The following is a 17,863-nucleotide window of genomic DNA, read 5'->3' as shown; positions in this document are numbered from 1 at the left end:
GCCAGACGATGGACCCCCTGCTGTTTTTATTGGGAATTAATTCTTCCTTCATTTGTTACCAGATTTGCACCTTCGCAACACTCCGGTAGCATCACGGCTAACGTTAGCCACTCTGTTACTTCTCTGCTGGGCGAGGGTGTATACGTATGTGAGGTATGACGTGACAGTATGTGACGTGTGTAAGAACCTGCACTTACACTCTGTGAGAAGGAGACACAATAAGGAGTGAGAAGAGCCTTTAGTGTAATGCCCGCAGCTAAAATCAACTGCGTGAGAACATATCTTCCAATATCACGCTATAGTCATTTTCTATATGAGACAAACCCACGATATATCGCCCAGCCCTAACGTCACATCCGTTTTTGTTCTTTGCAGCAAAGAAGAAAATTGGATGTGTGGTGGTTGGGTCTGTGGGCCCCGTTGTCATTTTTTATTAAAAGAAAAATCATACAATTAATTAATTATTCAAACTGAGACTCACTGACTTTGGCTCATTTTTTGTGAAGAACATATATCAGAATACATATTTAATAGGGGTGTGGGAAAAAATCGATTCAAATACGAATGGAATCATTTACGTTGTGCGATTCAGAATCGATTCTCATTCTCATACCATAATGCAATCCAATTCCAAAAGCAAAACTGACCCAGCAACACTCAGAACTGCAATAAACAGAGCAATTGAGAGGAGACACAAACACCACACAGAACAAACCAAAAGTAGTGAAACAAAAATGAATATTATCAACAACAGTATCAATATTAGTTATAATTTCAGCATAGCAGTGATTAAAAATCCCTCATTGACATTATCATTAGACATTTATAAAAATAATAAAAAAGAACAATAGTGTCACAGTGGCTTAAACTTGCATGGCATCTCATAAGCTTGACAACATACTGTGTCCAATGTTTTCACAAAGATAAAATAAGTCATATTTTTGGTTTGTTTAATAGTGAAAACAAATTTACATTATTGCAATCAGTTGATAAAACATTGTCCTTTACAATTATAAAAGCTTTTTAACAAAAATCTACTACTCTGCTAGCATGTCAGCAGACTGGGGTAGATCCTGCTGAAATCTATGTATTGAATGAATACTGAATCCTTTTGAATCGGAAAATTATCGTTTTTGAATCGAAAAAATCGATATATTATCAAATCGTGACCCCAAGAATTGATATTGAATCGAATCTTGGGACACCCAAAGATTCACAGCCCTAATATTTAATGACCACACACCACAGAAAGAAGTGTTTTACGCCACTCCTTATTCGTCTCATTTTGTCCACCAAACGTTTCATGTTGTGCGTGAATGCACAGAGGTGAGATTTGTTGATGTTATTGACTTGTTGGCGTGCTAATCAGGCATATTTGGTCAGTGCATGACAGCAAGCTAATCATGCTATTTAGGCTACTTGTATGTACATATTGCATCATTATGCCTCATGTGTAGGTGTATTTGAGTTCATTTAATTTCCCTTACTAATGTCCTTTGTGTATTTCATTTATATTTACAGTATCTGTATGTCATATTGGCTGCCATGTTGTTCCAGACTACAGCAAATGTTACCCAGCTTGCAAAGATTGGAATAAATCCATTAGAAGAAGACAGCCTGCTGTTTACTTTAACTTCTATTCTAAAACAGGCATTTCCAGGAGTTATCCAACCCTCTAAAAAAGTTTGACTAATGTTTTCCAATGTTGTAAAAGATGTGTCGAATAAATATTACATTTCAAAATTTCTGTCAATGAAGATTTGCGTCAGCCTGCGACACAGTCAGTTTGATAGTAGGCTGATATAGATAATTAGACACTTCCATCATGTGTTGCCATCATTATAACACTTATATAAGTCTTTACATTTTTTGCGGCTCCAGACCGATTACCATTTTGTATTTGTGGTCCAATATGGCTCCATCAACATTTTGGGTTGTTGACCCCTGCTCAAGGTCACCCCAACTATAATGAAACATTTCTGCAGGGTTGCCAATAACCACCAGAAACCCAGCAAAGTTCTGTTTCTTTCAAATAGTTTAAGAACAACTTTTCTCAAAGTGCAATTGCAAGAAATTTAGGGGATTTCAACATCTACGCTCCATAATATCATCAAAAGGTTCAGAGAATCTGGAGAAATCACTCCACGTAAGCGGCATGGCCGGAAACCAACATTGAATGACCGTGACCTTCCATCCCTCAGACGGCACTGTATCAAAAACCAACATCAATCTCTAAAGGATATCACCACATGGGTTCAGGAACACTTTAGAAAACCACTGTCACTAAATACAGTTGGTCGCTACATCTGTAAATGCAAGTTAAAGCTCCACTATGCAAAGCCAAAGCCATTTATCAACAACATCCAGAAACGCCGCTGGCTTCTCTGGGCCCGAGATCATCTAAGGTGGACTGATGCAAAGTGGAAAAGTGTTCTGTGGTCTGACGAGTCCACATTTCAAATTGTTTTTGGAAATATTCGACATTGTGTCATTTGGACCAAAGGGGAAGCGAACTATCCAGACTGCACTAACTACGTTCGATAATCATTTCTTCTTCTTTGCAAACCAATGGTGTGCCCGGTCTTTCTGGTGTCTTCACAGGACAGTACGGGGATGAAATTGTGGAAGAAGCGCTGGTTTGTGCTGTCTGATTTGTGCCTCTTCTACTACAGAGGTGAGTCATCTTCAACAAGACTGTTTTATTTGTAACATTTTGCTTTTCACAGCCCCAAGCCATTCTTTTGGTTACTTTCATAGAGCTGAAATCAAGCCTGTAGGTACAAGACTTTGAGAGATGGTTGAAATTGCTGTGTAAGAAACATGAACATTTGTTTCACTCTCCCTAAAGTCAGTAAAAGGTATAGTGGGTTATACTGGTATAGCGCTTTTCAACCTTAAAGGTACTCAAAGCGCTTTGACACTATTTCCACATTCACCCATTCATACACTGATGGAGGGAGCTGCCATGCAAGGCCCTAACCACAACCCATCAGGAGCAAGGGTGAAGTGTCTTGCTCAAGGACACAACAGACGTGACTAGGTTGGTAAAAGGTGGTGATTGAACGAGGAACCCTCCCAACTGCGCCACCCTAGTAAACAAGTATCCAGGAATCAGTCGGGCCCCTTTCACCCGGTTTCACTATCATTAACCCAAGATTTGAATTTCTCTTGGTGGCATTTACAAACGTTTGTCTTTTCTCAGTATTCCAAAAAGCATTAGTAACTAGAAATGTCCGATAATATCGGGCTGCCGATATTATCGGCCGATAAATGCTTTAAAATATAAAATTGGAAATTATCGGTATCTGTTTCAATAAGTTTGATTGATTGATTGATTGATACTTGTATTAGTAGATTGCACAGTACAGTACATATTCCGTACAATTGACCACTAAATGGTAACACCCCAATAAGTTTTTCAACTTGTTTAAGTCGGGGTCCACGTTAATCAATTCATGGTAAAATGTATGACTTTTAAAATGCCGCTGTACGGAGTGGTACACGGACGTAGGGAGAAGTACAGAGCGCCAATAAACCTTAAAGGCAGCCCAGTCACATAATATCTACGGCTTTTCACACACAAGTGAATGCAATGCATACTTGGTCAACAGCAATACAGGTCACGCTGAGGGTGGCCGTATAAACAACTTTAAAGGGGAACATTATCAGCAGACCTATGTAAGCATCAATATATACCTTGATGGTGCAGAAAAAAGACCATCTATTTTTTTTACCGATTTCCGAACTCTAAATGGGTGAATTTTGGCGAATTAAACGCCTTTCTGTTTATCGCGCTGGAGGCGATGACGTCAGAATGTGACGTCGCCGAGGTAACACACCCGCCATTTTCATTTTCAACACATTACAAAACACCGGGTCACAGCTCTGTTATTTTCCGTTTTTTTGACTATTTTTTGGAACCTTGGAGACATCATGCCTCGTCGGTGTGTTGTCGGAGGGTGTAACAACACTAACAGGGAGGGATTCAAGTTGCACCACTGGCCCGAAGATGCCAAAGTGGCAAGAAATCTGCCGCCAGACCCCCATTGAGTGTCTCCACATTTTACCGCCGATGCTAAGGCAGACATGGTTGACTGCCAGCTAATCGATGCTAACATGCTATGCTAATCGATGCTAACATGCTATTTACCGGCGGTGCTAAAGCAGACATGGCACAGAGATGTATGGATAACCTGCAAATGCATTTGCAACGATGGTCAACGAAATCACAAAGGTGAGTTTTGTTGATGTTGACTGCCAGCTAATCGATGCTAACATGCTACGCTAATCGATGCTAACATGCTATTTACCGGCGGTGCTAAAGCAGACATGGCACAGAGATGTATGGATAACCTGTAGATGCATTTGCAACTATATTATGTTTCCTTCCACCCACATTTAGTGCGAAAAAAACACTTACCAATCGAGGGATTTAAGTTGCTCCAGTGTCACAAGATGCAAAAGTCCTGATTGTTTGGTCCGCACATTTTACCGGCGATGCTAACGCAGCTATTCGGCTATGGCTATGAATAGCGTCAATAGCTATTCGCTCAATAGCTTCAGTTTCTTCTTCAATACTTTCATACTCCAACCATCTGTTTCAATACGTGCGTAATCTGTTGAATCGCTTAAGTCGCTGAAATCCGAGTTTGAATCCGAGCTAATGTCGCTATATCTTGCTGTAGTATTCGCCATTGTTTGTTTACATTGGCAACCCTGTGTGACGTCACAGGGAAATGGCCAGTGTCTTCGCAGAGAGTGAAAATAAGGCACTTTAAAGCTTTATTTAGGGATATTCCGAGACCGGTAAAATTTTGAAAAAAACTTCAAAAAATACAACTAGCCACTGGGAACTGATTTTTATTGTTTTTAACCCTTTTGAAATTGTGATAATGTTCCCCTTTAACACATTTACCAATATGCGCCACACTGTGAACCCAAACCAAACAAGAATGACAAACACTTTTCGGGGGAACATCCACACCGTAACACAACAGAACTAATTCCCAGAACCCCTTGCAGCACTAACTTTTTCGGGATGCTACAACATACACCCCCTGCTACCCCCAGCCCTGCCCACCTCAACCTCCTCATGCTCTCTCAGGGAGAGCATGTCCCAAATACCAAGCTGCTGTTTTGAGGCATGTTAACCAAAATAATGCACTTTGTGGCTTCAATAATAAGTCAACATGGCCCAAAAATGCCATGTTGGCATTTTTTTCCATAACTTCAGTTGATTTATATTGGAAAACCTTGTTACATTGTTTATTGCATCCAGTGGGGCATCACAACAAAATCAGGCATAATAATGTGTTCCACGACTGTTTATATCGGTATCAGTTGATATCGGAATTGGTCATTAAGAGTTGGACATTATCGGAATATCAGATATTGGCAAAGAAGCCATTATCGGACATCTCTGTTAGTAACTATTGCTTTTTTGGTGTTTTTTTCTACATTGTGTGCGTACACATTTAGAAGAGGTACATGCAGGCATATTACTACTTTTAAGACTTAAAGGCCTACTGAAATGAGATGTTCTTATTTAAACGGGGATAGCAGGTCCATTTTATGCGTCATACTTCATTTCGCGATATTGCCATATTTTTGCTGAAAGGATTTAGTAGAGAACATCCACGATAAAGTTTGCAACTTTTGGTCGCTAATAAAAAAGCCTTCCCTGTACCGGAAGTAGCAGACGATGTGCGCGTGACGTCACGGGTTGTGGAGCTCCTCACATCTGAACATTGTTTACAATCATAGCCACCAGCGCTGAGGGCGATTTCCCCATTAATTTGAGCGAGGATGAAAGATTCGTGGATGAGGAAAGTGAGAGTGGAGGACTAGAAAGAAAAAAAAAGACGAGGGCAGTGGGAGCGATTCTGATGTTATTAGACACATTTACTAGGATAATTCTGGAAAATCCCTTATCTGCTTATTGTGTTACTAGTGTTTTAGTGAGATTATGTGGTCGTACCTGTACAACCTGATGGTCGGCCCCGCACCTTTATTCAGCTCCAGTCGACGGATGGTCGCGATGTCCATTTCTGCCCTTCGCACGGGACCCTCTTCGAAACACGATCTTTCGAAATGATCGCTGCATAATACACTGTACTTTGTGTGTGTGGTCCAATCCAACCGTGTTCGCTTGACATCTCTGTAAAGCTTGACTGTCATCTTCCGGGAATGTAAACAATGAAACACCGGCTGTGTTTGTGTTGCTGAAGGCGGCCGCAATACACCGCTTCCCACCTACAGCTTTCTTCTTTGATGTCTCCATTGTTCATTGAAACAACTTGCGAAAGATTCAACAACACAGATGTCCAGAATACTGTGAAATTTGGCGATGAAAACAGACGACTTATAGCTGGGAACGATGCTGGAACAAAATGTCCTCTACAATGTGTGACGTCATCATACCGAGACATTTCAGCAGGATATTTCAGTGTGAAATTTAAAAATGCAATTTAGTAAACTAAAAAGGCCGTATTGGCATGTGTTGCAATGTTAATATTTCATCATTGATATATAAACTATCAGACTGCGTGGTCGCTAGTAGTGGCTTTCAGTAGGCCTTTAATCTACAATTCACCTTCCCCATTTTCTTGTCGATGAATGATTAATGGCGCTTAAACGACAATGTGTTGAGGTCAAATGGATTTATTCCTTTAAAGCTGACCATGTCACTATCATCAATCCTTTTCACCCCGTTTACCCTGCACACCGCACCTGTTAGTGGTTAGTGCAGGGGTAGGGAACCTATGGCCCTAGAGCCAGATGTGGCTCTTTTGATGACTGCATCTGGCTCTCAGATAAATCTGAGCTGACATTGCTTAACACGATAAGTAATGAATAATTAGGGTCCTTGGCCCATGTGGAGTCCTTTGCCATGGGCCAAGGACCCTATTGAAACTGCTGTGTTTTATTATTATTCCGCACCTACACGCTGTAATTTGACCCCCTTAACATGCTTCAAAACTCACCAAATTTGACACACATGTCGGTATAGCAAACCTTCCCAACATATTAAGCAACCAATCACCCAAAATGAAAATTGCGCTCTAGCGCCCCCTAGGAAAAAATTACAGACAAAACTGCATGTAACTTCTGTTAGGAATGTCATAGCGACATGAAACAACATGTAGGTCTGACTTAGACCCAATTTTCATACACTCACTTCTTTCAGCAAAAATCTACAGGAAGTTGGCAAAAACCCCTTCAAAATAAAATTTTCGCAAAAAATGCAATTTTTGCCTCTTTGCACTGTAATTTGACCCCTTTAAAATGCTTCAAAAGTCACCAAACTTGGCGCACACATAAGGACTGGCGAATATTGCGATCTAATGAAAAAAACAAACCCCAAAACTCAAAATTGCGCTCTAGCGCTATTTTTGAATAAAACACTGGAAAAACTGCTCCTAGGAAGAAAACACAGACAAAATTGCTTGTAACTTCCGGTAAGAATGGCGGAGAGACATGAAACAAAAACCTCTATGTAGGTCTCGCTTGGAGCTACATTTCATAGATTGACAACCCCCAGCAAAAATCAACAGGAAGTTTGCAATCCCCCCTTCAAAACAAAAGTTTTGTAAAAACCGGTCACCTTTCTTCAAACATTATCTCCTCTGAGTGCTTTTGTTGTTTTGGCTTCAAACTCGCCCAGGAGAGAGATTGAACCCTTCTGATTAAAAGTATAGAACAGAGTTTTGATAAGTTCTCAGGCTTTGATTTTACCCGCCTTCAAAGAACCCCTGTGCAAAGTCTCCTAAAAAATGTCATTTTTGCCTCTTTGAGCTGTTATTTGACCCCCTTAAAATGCTTCTAAACTCACCAAACTTGACACACACATCAGGACTGGCAAAAATTGCGATATGATGAAAAAACCTAACCTCAAAACTCAAAATTGCGCTCTACCGCCCCCCTAGGAATACAACACGGACAAACTGCTCCTAGGAAGAAAACATAGACAAAACTGCTTGTAACCTCCGGTAGGAATGTCAGAGAGACATGAAACAAAAAACACTATGTAGGTCTCACTTAGACCTACATTTGAATAATTAACATACTTTAGCAAAAATCAACAGGAAGTTTGATATTTTCACTTCAATACAACAACTGCATTACTTTCACAATGCATTAGATTCTCAAAATAGTGGCTCCAAGGCGTCTTCTATGGGTCTCGGGGGCAGCAGCCAAAGGCGGACCCGACCAACGCTGCTTGCAGCTTTAATTCCACTTTTAATCACGGTGTTAAAAATAACGTTCAAAATATAAAACATTCTCATGCTTTTTTATGTTCAAAAAGTTGCGTTAATGGTAAGAAGTAATTTATTTATTATTGGTTAGTGTGGGGCTTGGCCTCCTGGGGGTTCTTCAGACCACCAAGAGCCTGTTGTAGGGTTACAATATTGTTTTATTTTATGTTTATCTCAGTTGCTTTCCAGCAATTGTCTTTTTCCTCTTTCGTCCTCACTCGCGCTCTGGCTCCAGCCCCAACCCTGTCTCTCCTCCTGGCTGCTGCTTATAACAGAGCGACAGGTGATTAGATAACAAGGCCCAGGTGGGCCATCTATGCACTTGTCGCTGATTTTGCAGGCCACGCCCCCTCCACAGTTAACTTCAGAATAACAATGTTAATACAAAGAATAATCAATCAATCAATCAATGTTTACTTATATAGCCCTAAATCACTAGTGTCTCAAAGGGCTGCACAAACCACTACGACATCCTCGGTAGGCCCACATAAGGGCAAGGAAAACTCACACCCAGTGGGACATCGGTGACAATAATGACCCAGTGGGAAGTCGGTGACAATGATGACTATGAGAACCTTGGAGAGGAGGAAAGCAATGGATGTCGAGCGGATCTAACATGAGACTGTGAAAGTTCAATCCATAATGGATCCAACACAGTCGCATGAAAGTTCAATCCATAATGGATCCAACACAGTCGCGAGAGTCCAGTCCAAAGCGGATCCAACACAGCAGCGAGAGTCCCGTTCACAGCGGAGCCAGCAGGAAACCATCCCAAGCGGAGGTGGATCAGCAGCGCAGAGATGTCCCCAGCCGATACACAGGCAAGCAGTACATGGCCACCAGATCGGACCGGACCCCCTCCAAAAGGGAGAGTGGGACATAGAAGACAAAGAAAGGCAACGGCAGATCAACTGATCCAAAAAGGGAGTCTATTTAAAGGCTAGAGTATACAAATGAGATTTAAGGTGAGACTTAAATGCTTCTACTGAGGTGGCATCTCGAACTGTTACCGGGAGGGCATTCCAGAGTACTGGAGCCCGAACGGAAATCGCTCTATAGCCCGCAGACTTTTTTTGGGCTTTGGGAATCACTAATAAGCCGGAGTCCTTTGAACGCAGATTTCTTGCCGGGACATATGGTACAATACAATCGGCAAGATAGGACGGAGCTAGACCGTGTAGTATTTTATACGTAAGTAGTAAAACCTTAAAGTCACATCTTAAGTGCACAGGTAGCCAGTGCAGGTGAGCCAGTATAGGTATATATGTATGTATATATGTATATAAAGGTATATACAGTATAGGTATATATGTATGTATATATGTATATAAAGGTATATACAGTACAGGCGGAATGTTATCAAACTTTCTTGTTCTTGTCAAAAGTCTAGCAGCCGCATTTTGTACCAACTGTAATCTTTTAATGCTAGACATGGGGAGACCCGAAAATAATACGTTACAGTAATCGAGGCGAGACGTAACAAACGCATGGATAATGATCTCAGCGTCTTTAGTGGACAAAATGGAGCGAATTTTAGCGATATTACGGGGATGAAAGAAGGCCGTTTTAGTAACGCTTTTAATGTGTGCCTCAAAGGAGAGAGTTGGGTCGAAGATAATACCCAGATTCTTTACCGTGTCGCCTTGTTTAATTGTTTGGTTGTCAAATGTTAGAGTTGTATTATTAAATAGAGGTCGGTGTCTAGTAAGACCGATAATCAGCATTTCCGTTTTTTTGGCGTTGAGTTGCAAAAAGTTAGCGGACATCCATTGTTTAATTTCATTAAGACACGCCTCCAGCTGACTACAATCCGGCGTGTTGGTCAGCTTTAGGGGCATGTAGAGTTGGGTGTCATCAGCATAACAGTGAAAGCTAACACCATATTTGCGTATGATGTCACCTAGCGGCAGCATGTAGATGCTGAAGAGTGCAGGGCCAAGGACCGAACCCTGGGGAACTCCACACGTTACTTTAACGTAGTCCGAGGTCACATTGTTATGGGAGACACACTGCATCCTATCAGTAAGATAAGAGTTAAACCAAGACAGGGCTAAGTCTGACATACCAATTCGTGTTTTGATACGTTCTAATAAAATATTATGATCGACAATATCGAAAGCAGCGCTAAGATCGAGGAGCAGCAACATAGATGACGCATCAGAATCCATCGTTAGCAATAGATCATTAGTCATTTTTGCGAGGGCTGTCTCCGTGGAGTGATTTGCCCTGAAACCGGATTGAAAGGTTTCACATAGATTGTTAGACGCTAAGTGTTCATTTTTGATTTTTGAAATAAAGGGAAGGTGAGACACCGGTCGGTAGTTTACCATGAGGTCAGGATCGAGGTTAGGTCTTTTAAGAAGAGGATGAATAACCGCTTTTTTGAATGCTAGGGGAACAGTGCCCGAGGAAAGTGATAAGTTTATAATATTTAGCACTGATGGACCTAATAATACAAAGAGCTCCTTGATCAGTTTCCCAGGAAGTGGGTCAAGTAAACATGTTGTTTGTTTAATTCCATTTACACGTTTTAACAATTCCTCTAATGTTATTTCCTCAAAACGAGAGAAACTATTTTGGAGGGCAGTATCCGCCGTATTTACCATCGTATCAGTGTTAATAGAACCCCGTTGTAGCTGGGACGCATTGTCTTTAATCTCCTTTCTAATGACTTCAATTTTCTTATTAAAGAATTGCATAAAGTCATCAGCTGAGTGGGTGGAGCTACTGGAAGGGGTCCCTTGTTGGGTTAGCGATGCTACCGTACTAAACAAAAATTTAGGATCGTTTTTATTACGGTGGATGAGATTTGAGTAATATTTAGCTTTAGCTAAGGTAAGCATGCGTTTATAAGTTATTAAACCATCACTCCATGCTTGATGGTGCACCTCAAGTTTAGTCGTGCGCCATTTGTGTTCCAGCTTTCTACATAATAATTTCTGAGCTCTAGTTTCTTCTGTAAACCACGGGGTGCGCTTTTTTGGAGCCTTTTTTAACTTTAGCGGTGCTATTTTATCAATGGTTTCGCGCAGGGTGTCGTTAAAGTTGTTAGTGAGGTTATCAATAGAGCCCACATACTTTGGGAATGGTGCCATTACCGAGGGCAGTAGGTCAGCAAGAGTTGTCATTGTGGCCGTATTAATGTTGCGGCTGCTATAGCAGTTATTTTTACTATTAGTTTGACGAACATGCGTCTGAACCTCGAATTTTATAAGGTAATGATCGGACAATACTTTAGTATACGGGAGTATCGTAACTTTGGAAACGGTGATACCCCTGACAAGCACTAGGTCTATCGTATTACCGTTGCGATGCGTGGGTTCATTTATTATTTGTGTGAGACCACAGCTATCAATTATAGTCTGGAGCGCTACGCATGGTGGGTCCGATGGGGTATTCATATGGATATTAAAGTCCCCCATTATGATTATATTATCGGCGTGTGTCACTAGATCAGCAACGAACTCTGAGAATTCATTGATAAAGTCCGAATAGGGCCCTGGGGGGCGGTAGATAACAGCCAGGTGTAGAGGCAGCGGTGTGACAGACCTCATAGTAAGCACCTCAAACGATTTATATTTATTATTTATGTTAGGACTAAGGTTAAAGTTTTCGTTGTATATTAGTGCGACCACCCCACCCCTTTTAAGCGGACGGGCAATATGCGCATGTGTAAAGTTAGGAGGACATGCCTCATTTAGCGCAAAAAAGTTGTTTGGTTTAAGCCAGGTTTCGCTGAGACCGATGACATTAAGATTGTTGTCTCTGATAATATCATTAACTAATAACGTTTTGGGAGACAATGATCTTATGTTTAAAAAAACTGTATTATAGGTAGTGGGCTGTTTTAGGGAATTTTTGATCAAATTATCCATAGTAGCAATATTAATAATGTTGTGTTTATTATGCCCAGTGCATTTAGTATAATTACGACCATATCTAGGAATTGATACGACAGGAATTTTCCAATTGTTTGATTGTTGCTTTGATAAACTGCACGCATCATGGTTAGCCACCTCAGTAACGGGGATTTTCCGATTGTTTGATTGTTGCTTTGATAAACTGCACGCATCATAGTTAGCCACCTCAGTAAAACACATGTCCAACTCTGAAACACTCAAAGCAGAAAAAACTTGTTCTAATTTAACTGACTCCTTACCCAGACCGGTATTCTCGCATCTTCCATTTAAATCCGGCTTCAGGATGGAGGGAAGTGGTGTTCTGTGGGGATTAGCCTTCTGCTTTGTTTTTAGCCCCGCTCGGCATCCGCGTTTCCGATCACACCGCTGGCGTCTGCTCCGTAGACGGCCCCCGCTGCTACTAGACTCCCCTGCTTCACAGGCCGCTGGATGTAGCCGCCGAATTATTCCCATGCTAGTTAGCACGTCAAGCAAGCACGCACGCGTCTATCAGTCCAAAACGGCCCAATATGTCCACAGCCAGAAGTGTCTGGCGGTCGTACGTGATCACGGAGTGACCACAATGTGAGCCAGCCATAAAGTTTGTAGAATTGTCCGGTATTTCTGCCAAATGTTCCATCTTTAGCAGGAGCTCCGTGATGTCGCAGCCCGTCCGGGCGCCGCCATCTTGGAAATCAATAAGAGACCTATTCTACTCCGGAAATGTTGGTCTTACTTAAAAATGCACGCGTTAGTTATGTTCAGTGTTAAAAAAAATATTATATGGCTCTTAGGGAAATACATTTTAAAAATATTTAGCTTCTTGGCTCTCTCAGACAAAAAGGTTCCCGACCCCTGGGTTAGAGTGTCCGCCCTGACATTGGTAGGTTGTGAGTTCAAACCCCGGCTGAGTTATACCAAAGACTATAAAAATGGGAGCCGTTACCTCCCTGCTTGGCACTCAGCATCAAATCTTGGAATCGGGGGTTAAATCACCAACAATGATTCCCGGGCGTGGCCACCGCTGCTGCTCACTGCTCCTCTCACCTCCCAGGGGGTGAGCAAGGGTGATGGGTCAAATGCAGAGAATAATCTCGCCACACCTAGTGTATGTGTGAAAATTATTGGTACTTTAACTTTTTAACTAATACAGATCCCACTTTTGTTGCCAGTCCAAACACTCAAAACTTCCCTATCGAAAAACAAATTATACATAAGAATTAGATTTGCCGTCCAGAATCCAAACAAGGCTTACAGAGAAAGCCCCATCCCAGTGATGCTGAGTCTGCTCGCTCAATTATTGCAGACCCATTCATTCTCCTGATCAGGATGACATCAAGTCTGTGTTGTTTCCCATGTCTGACAATCCTGTTGCCTTCTTTCCGCCCGCTGACCAACAAAAGCCACAGGCAGAGACCGCGGCTCCAGAGGATTTACTCCCATGAGCATGTTGAGAAATTGTATCCATCAGCAGAGATCGGATAGAGTGGTCATCAGCTCTCCTCCCCATCAAAACCTAAACAACTGCTCTCTGTTGTGATTATCCAACAACTGAACTGCACTCAGGCTCTCTCGGTCTTAACTCAGAGCCAGTAAATGTCCGAGTTGCTACGTGGTTTTTGGAAAGTAGAGCTTTAGAGGTAGTTGGAGAAGGTCTGATCTTGTCAAATAAACCTATTCCGCAGAAGGTTGTCATCACTCTTTAACATTTCTGTGAGGTTGCCTGTAAATGCCAAGCCCATTTCAGCTTCCACTCTTTTACAACATATTTGTTCTTTCATGGTGAAACTTTCTGCTTCCTGTCTCTGTCACAACAAAACATATTTTTCTGGTCAAATGTAGTGAGTCTTATTCTGTGTTTTGTAGGTTTTTTTTTTAAATTAAAGACCATTTCATCATTTATTGGCCACCTGTGTTGGAAACACGAAACACATACACAGGTCTCTACTTTCGGACATCCTGATACCTCCTCATCAAAAGTCAGAAAGAAGAGGACATAAACGACATTCATTCATACAAAAATAATCATTTAAATTACATTAAAGGCCTACTGAAATTAGATTTTCTTATTTAAACGGGGCTAGCAGGTCCATTCTATGTGTCATACCTGATCATTTCGCGATATTGCCATATTTTTGCCGAAAGGATTTATACAGGTCACACTGAGGGTGGCCGTATAAACAACTTTAACACTGTTACAAATATGCACCACACTGTGAACCCACACCAAACAAGAATGACAAACACTTTTCGGGAGAACATCCACACCGTAACATAACATAAACACAACAGAACTAATTTCCAGACCCCCTTGCAGCACTAACTTTTTCAGGATGCTAAAACATACACCCCCAGGCATGCCCACCTCAACCTCCTCATGCTCTCTCGGGGAGAGCATGTCCCAAATTCAAAGCTGCTGTTTTGAAGCATGTTAACCAAAATAATGCACTTTTTGACTTCAATAATAAGTCAACAAATATGCGCCACACTGTGAACCCACACCAAACAAGAATGACAAACACATTCCGGGAGAAAATCTGCACCGTAACACAACATAACCACAACAGAACTAATTTCCAGAACCCCTTGCAGCACTAACTTTTTCAGGACGCTACAACATACACCCCCTGCCACCCCCAGCCCTGCCCACCTCAACCTCCTCATGTCCCAAATTCCAAGCTGCTGTTTTGAGGCATGTTAACCAAAATAATGCACCTTTTGACTTCAATAATAAGTCAACAAATATGCGCCACACTGTGAACCCACACCAAACAAGAATGAGAAACACATTTCAGGAGAACATCTGCACCGTAACACAACATAAATACAAGAGAACAAATACCCAGAAACCCTTGCAGCACTAACTCTTGCGGGACGCTACAATATACACCCCCCCAACCCAGCCCACCTCAACCTCCTCATGCTCTCTCAGGGAGAGCATGTCCCAAATTCCAACCTGCTGTTTTGAGGCATATTAATAAAAAATAATGCACTTTGTGACTTCAATAATAAATATGGCAGTGCCATGTTGGCATTTTTTTTCCATAACTTGAGTTGATTTATTTTGGAAAACCTTGTTACATTGTTTAATGCATCCAGCGGGGCATCACAACAAAATGAGGCAGAATAATGTGTTGATTTCACAACTGTATATATCGGAATCGGTTGATATCGGAATCCTTAATTCAGAGTTGGACAATATCAGAATATCGGATATTGGCAAAAAAGACATCATCGGGCATCTCTAGTTCATGTCATTGGATGTGCTGAATATGTGTTTTGTTGTCCTGCACACTGTCTGGTGTGTGCAGCAGACTGCAGGCATCGAGATGGGAGTTTGAGTTATTTTCTTTAAATGCTGAGCTCAATGTGCAATCCCCCATGTGGCGAGTGCTTTATTGTCAATGTGGAGCCGCGTCTGCAAACTTAATGAGGATTAGCGCGGCATAGGACTTGCAATCTATGCTCATCGTTTCCATTAACTGCACTGCATTTGTTTTTTTTGTTTTTTAACTAAGTTTGTATTTCTTTTAAAAAAGTTTTGCTAACACTCACAGAGGACTTATGATGAATTTGGTCTTTTCTGACTTATACCCTATTTCCTTGAATTGCCGCCTGGTATATAGTATGCGCCTGCCTAGAATTACTGCCGGGTCGAACTCCTTTCGCAAAATATTATTTTTATTAGCGCATGTCTAGAATTTCCGCCGGGTCTAACTCCTTTCGCAAAATAATTAGCATATGCCTAGAATTTCCACCGGGTCAAACTCGTCACGTCACGAGTGACACTTCACCTGTCATCATTTTCAAAATGGAGGAGGCTTATTTCAATCATTTGAAATCGCATAAAGGGAAGAAGATTAAGAGCTATTCAGTAGGATTTAAGGTCCAAGCTATTGAATATGCTAAAAAGAACAGTAAGCAGCTATGTTTTATTATTTATTTATTTATTATTTATTATTTCTCTGCGCTGCTGATCAGCCTCCGCTTGGGATGGTTTCCTGCTGGCTCCGCTGTGAACGGGACTCTCGCTGCTGTGTTGGATCTGCTTTGGACTGGACTCTCGCGACTGTGTTGGATCCATTATGGATTGATCTTTCACAGTATCATGTTCTCATAGTCATCATTGTCACCGACGTCCCACTGGGTCATTATTGTCACCGATGTCCCACTGGGTGTGAGTTTTCCTTGCCCTTATGTGGGCCTACCGAGGATGTCGTAGTGGTTTGTGCAGCCCTTTGAGACACTAGTGATTTAGGGCTATATAAGTAAACATAGATTGATTGATTGATTGATATTAATATACCGTAGGTGCGTGTGTCAAATATGAGTCATTAAAAGACTCCCGCCTCCTGGTGGTAGAGGGCGCTAGTGATCCTTCTTGCGACTACTCGGCTGCAGAAGAAGTGACAACAAGCAGCAAGAGTGAGCAGCGATCGTTTATTTTTTTCCTCTCGCTTGCACTTTTAACAGGGAGGATTACATATCTAAAATCAAACAGTTTTCTAAACTGGACTTTCAATCGAAGCAGGAGGTAATAAAGGAAGATCTCCATCGAGACAGAGAGACTTTTAAAACTGAAGAAAGATAAGGAAGACTTCTATAAACAAGTTATCGATGCTTTTGATCAGAAGGAGCTGCACATGGACTTCATTTATAAGTAAAGGTAAGACCATAAAAACTTTTTTTTTTATTAAATGTGCTTTTCATGATGGTATCCTTACATCACGCTCAAATTTATAAGCGCAGGCCTAAATTTACCGCATGCCTTTGGTAAGTGCCGGAGTGAGAAGAGGTTTTCAAATAATTAGCGCCCCGGTGGCATCGCATAAAGGGAAGAAGATTAAGAGCTATTCAGTAGGATTTAAGGTCCAAGCTATTGAATATGCTAAAAAGAACAGTAAGCAGCTATGTTTTATTAATATACCGTAGGTGCGTGTGTCAAATATGAGTCATTAAAAGACTCCCGCCTCCTGGTGGTAGAGGGCGCTAGTGATCCTTCTTGCGACTACTCGGCTGCAGAAGAAGTGACAACAAGCAGCAAGAGTGAGCAGCGATCGTTTATTTTTTTCCTCTCGCTTTCACTTTTAACATGGAGGATTACATATCTAAAATCAAACAGTTTTCTAAACTGGACTTTCAATCGAAGCAGGAGGTAATAAAGGAAGATCTCCATCGAGACAGAGAGACTTTTAAAACTGAAGAAAGATAAGGAAGACTTCTATAAACAAGTTATCGATGTTTTTGATCAGAAGGAGCTGCACATGGACTTCATTTATAAGTAAAGGTAAGACCATAATAACTTTTTTTTAATTAAATGTGCTTTTCATGATGGTATCCTTACATCACGCTCAAATTTATAAGCGCAGGCCTAAATTTACCGCATGCCTTTGGTAAGTGCCGGAGTGAGAAGAGGTTTTCAAATAATTAGCGCCCCGGCGGCAATTCAATGCGATACGGTATGTTGTTTAAATCTGCTATACAAATAAAGTGGATTGGATTGGATTGATCTCCTCATGAACACATTTGGCAACTTTTGTCCTCAGGTAACTGACATGAGGCTTTTGTGTTGCAGATGAAAAAGAGGAGGGGATCCTTGGCAGCATCCTCCTACCAAGCTTCCATATATCCATGCTGTCTGTGGAGGATAATATCAACAGGAAGTATGCCTTCAAGGTCAGTGCTTTCACCATCAAAACATTTCAGGGA

At 41.4% G+C, this 17,863-nt stretch overlaps 1 protein-coding gene across 5 annotated transcripts in view; it reads left to right on the top strand.

Moving 5' to 3' along the window:
* Positions 1–17,863, top strand: part of LOC133563533 (pleckstrin homology domain-containing family A member 5-like) — a 323,705-nt gene that overhangs the window by 214,355 nt on the left and 91,487 nt on the right. For all 5 annotated transcript variants that reach the window (XM_061917704.1, XM_061917702.1, XM_061917701.1 and 2 more), the window contains exons 7-8: positions 2,602–2,674; positions 17,730–17,830. In XM_061917704.1, coding sequence (XP_061773688.1) covers positions 2,602–2,674; positions 17,730–17,830 — 174 coding nt within the window. The remainder of the gene's footprint in view (positions 1–2,601; positions 2,675–17,729; positions 17,831–17,863) is intronic.

The sequence above is a fragment of the Nerophis ophidion genome, linkage group LG12 (genome assembly GCF_033978795.1).
Source record: "Nerophis ophidion isolate RoL-2023_Sa linkage group LG12, RoL_Noph_v1.0, whole genome shotgun sequence".
NCBI lineage: Eukaryota > Metazoa > Chordata > Actinopteri > Syngnathiformes > Syngnathidae > Nerophis > Nerophis ophidion.
This window is presented reverse-complemented; position numbering and strand designations above follow the sequence as displayed.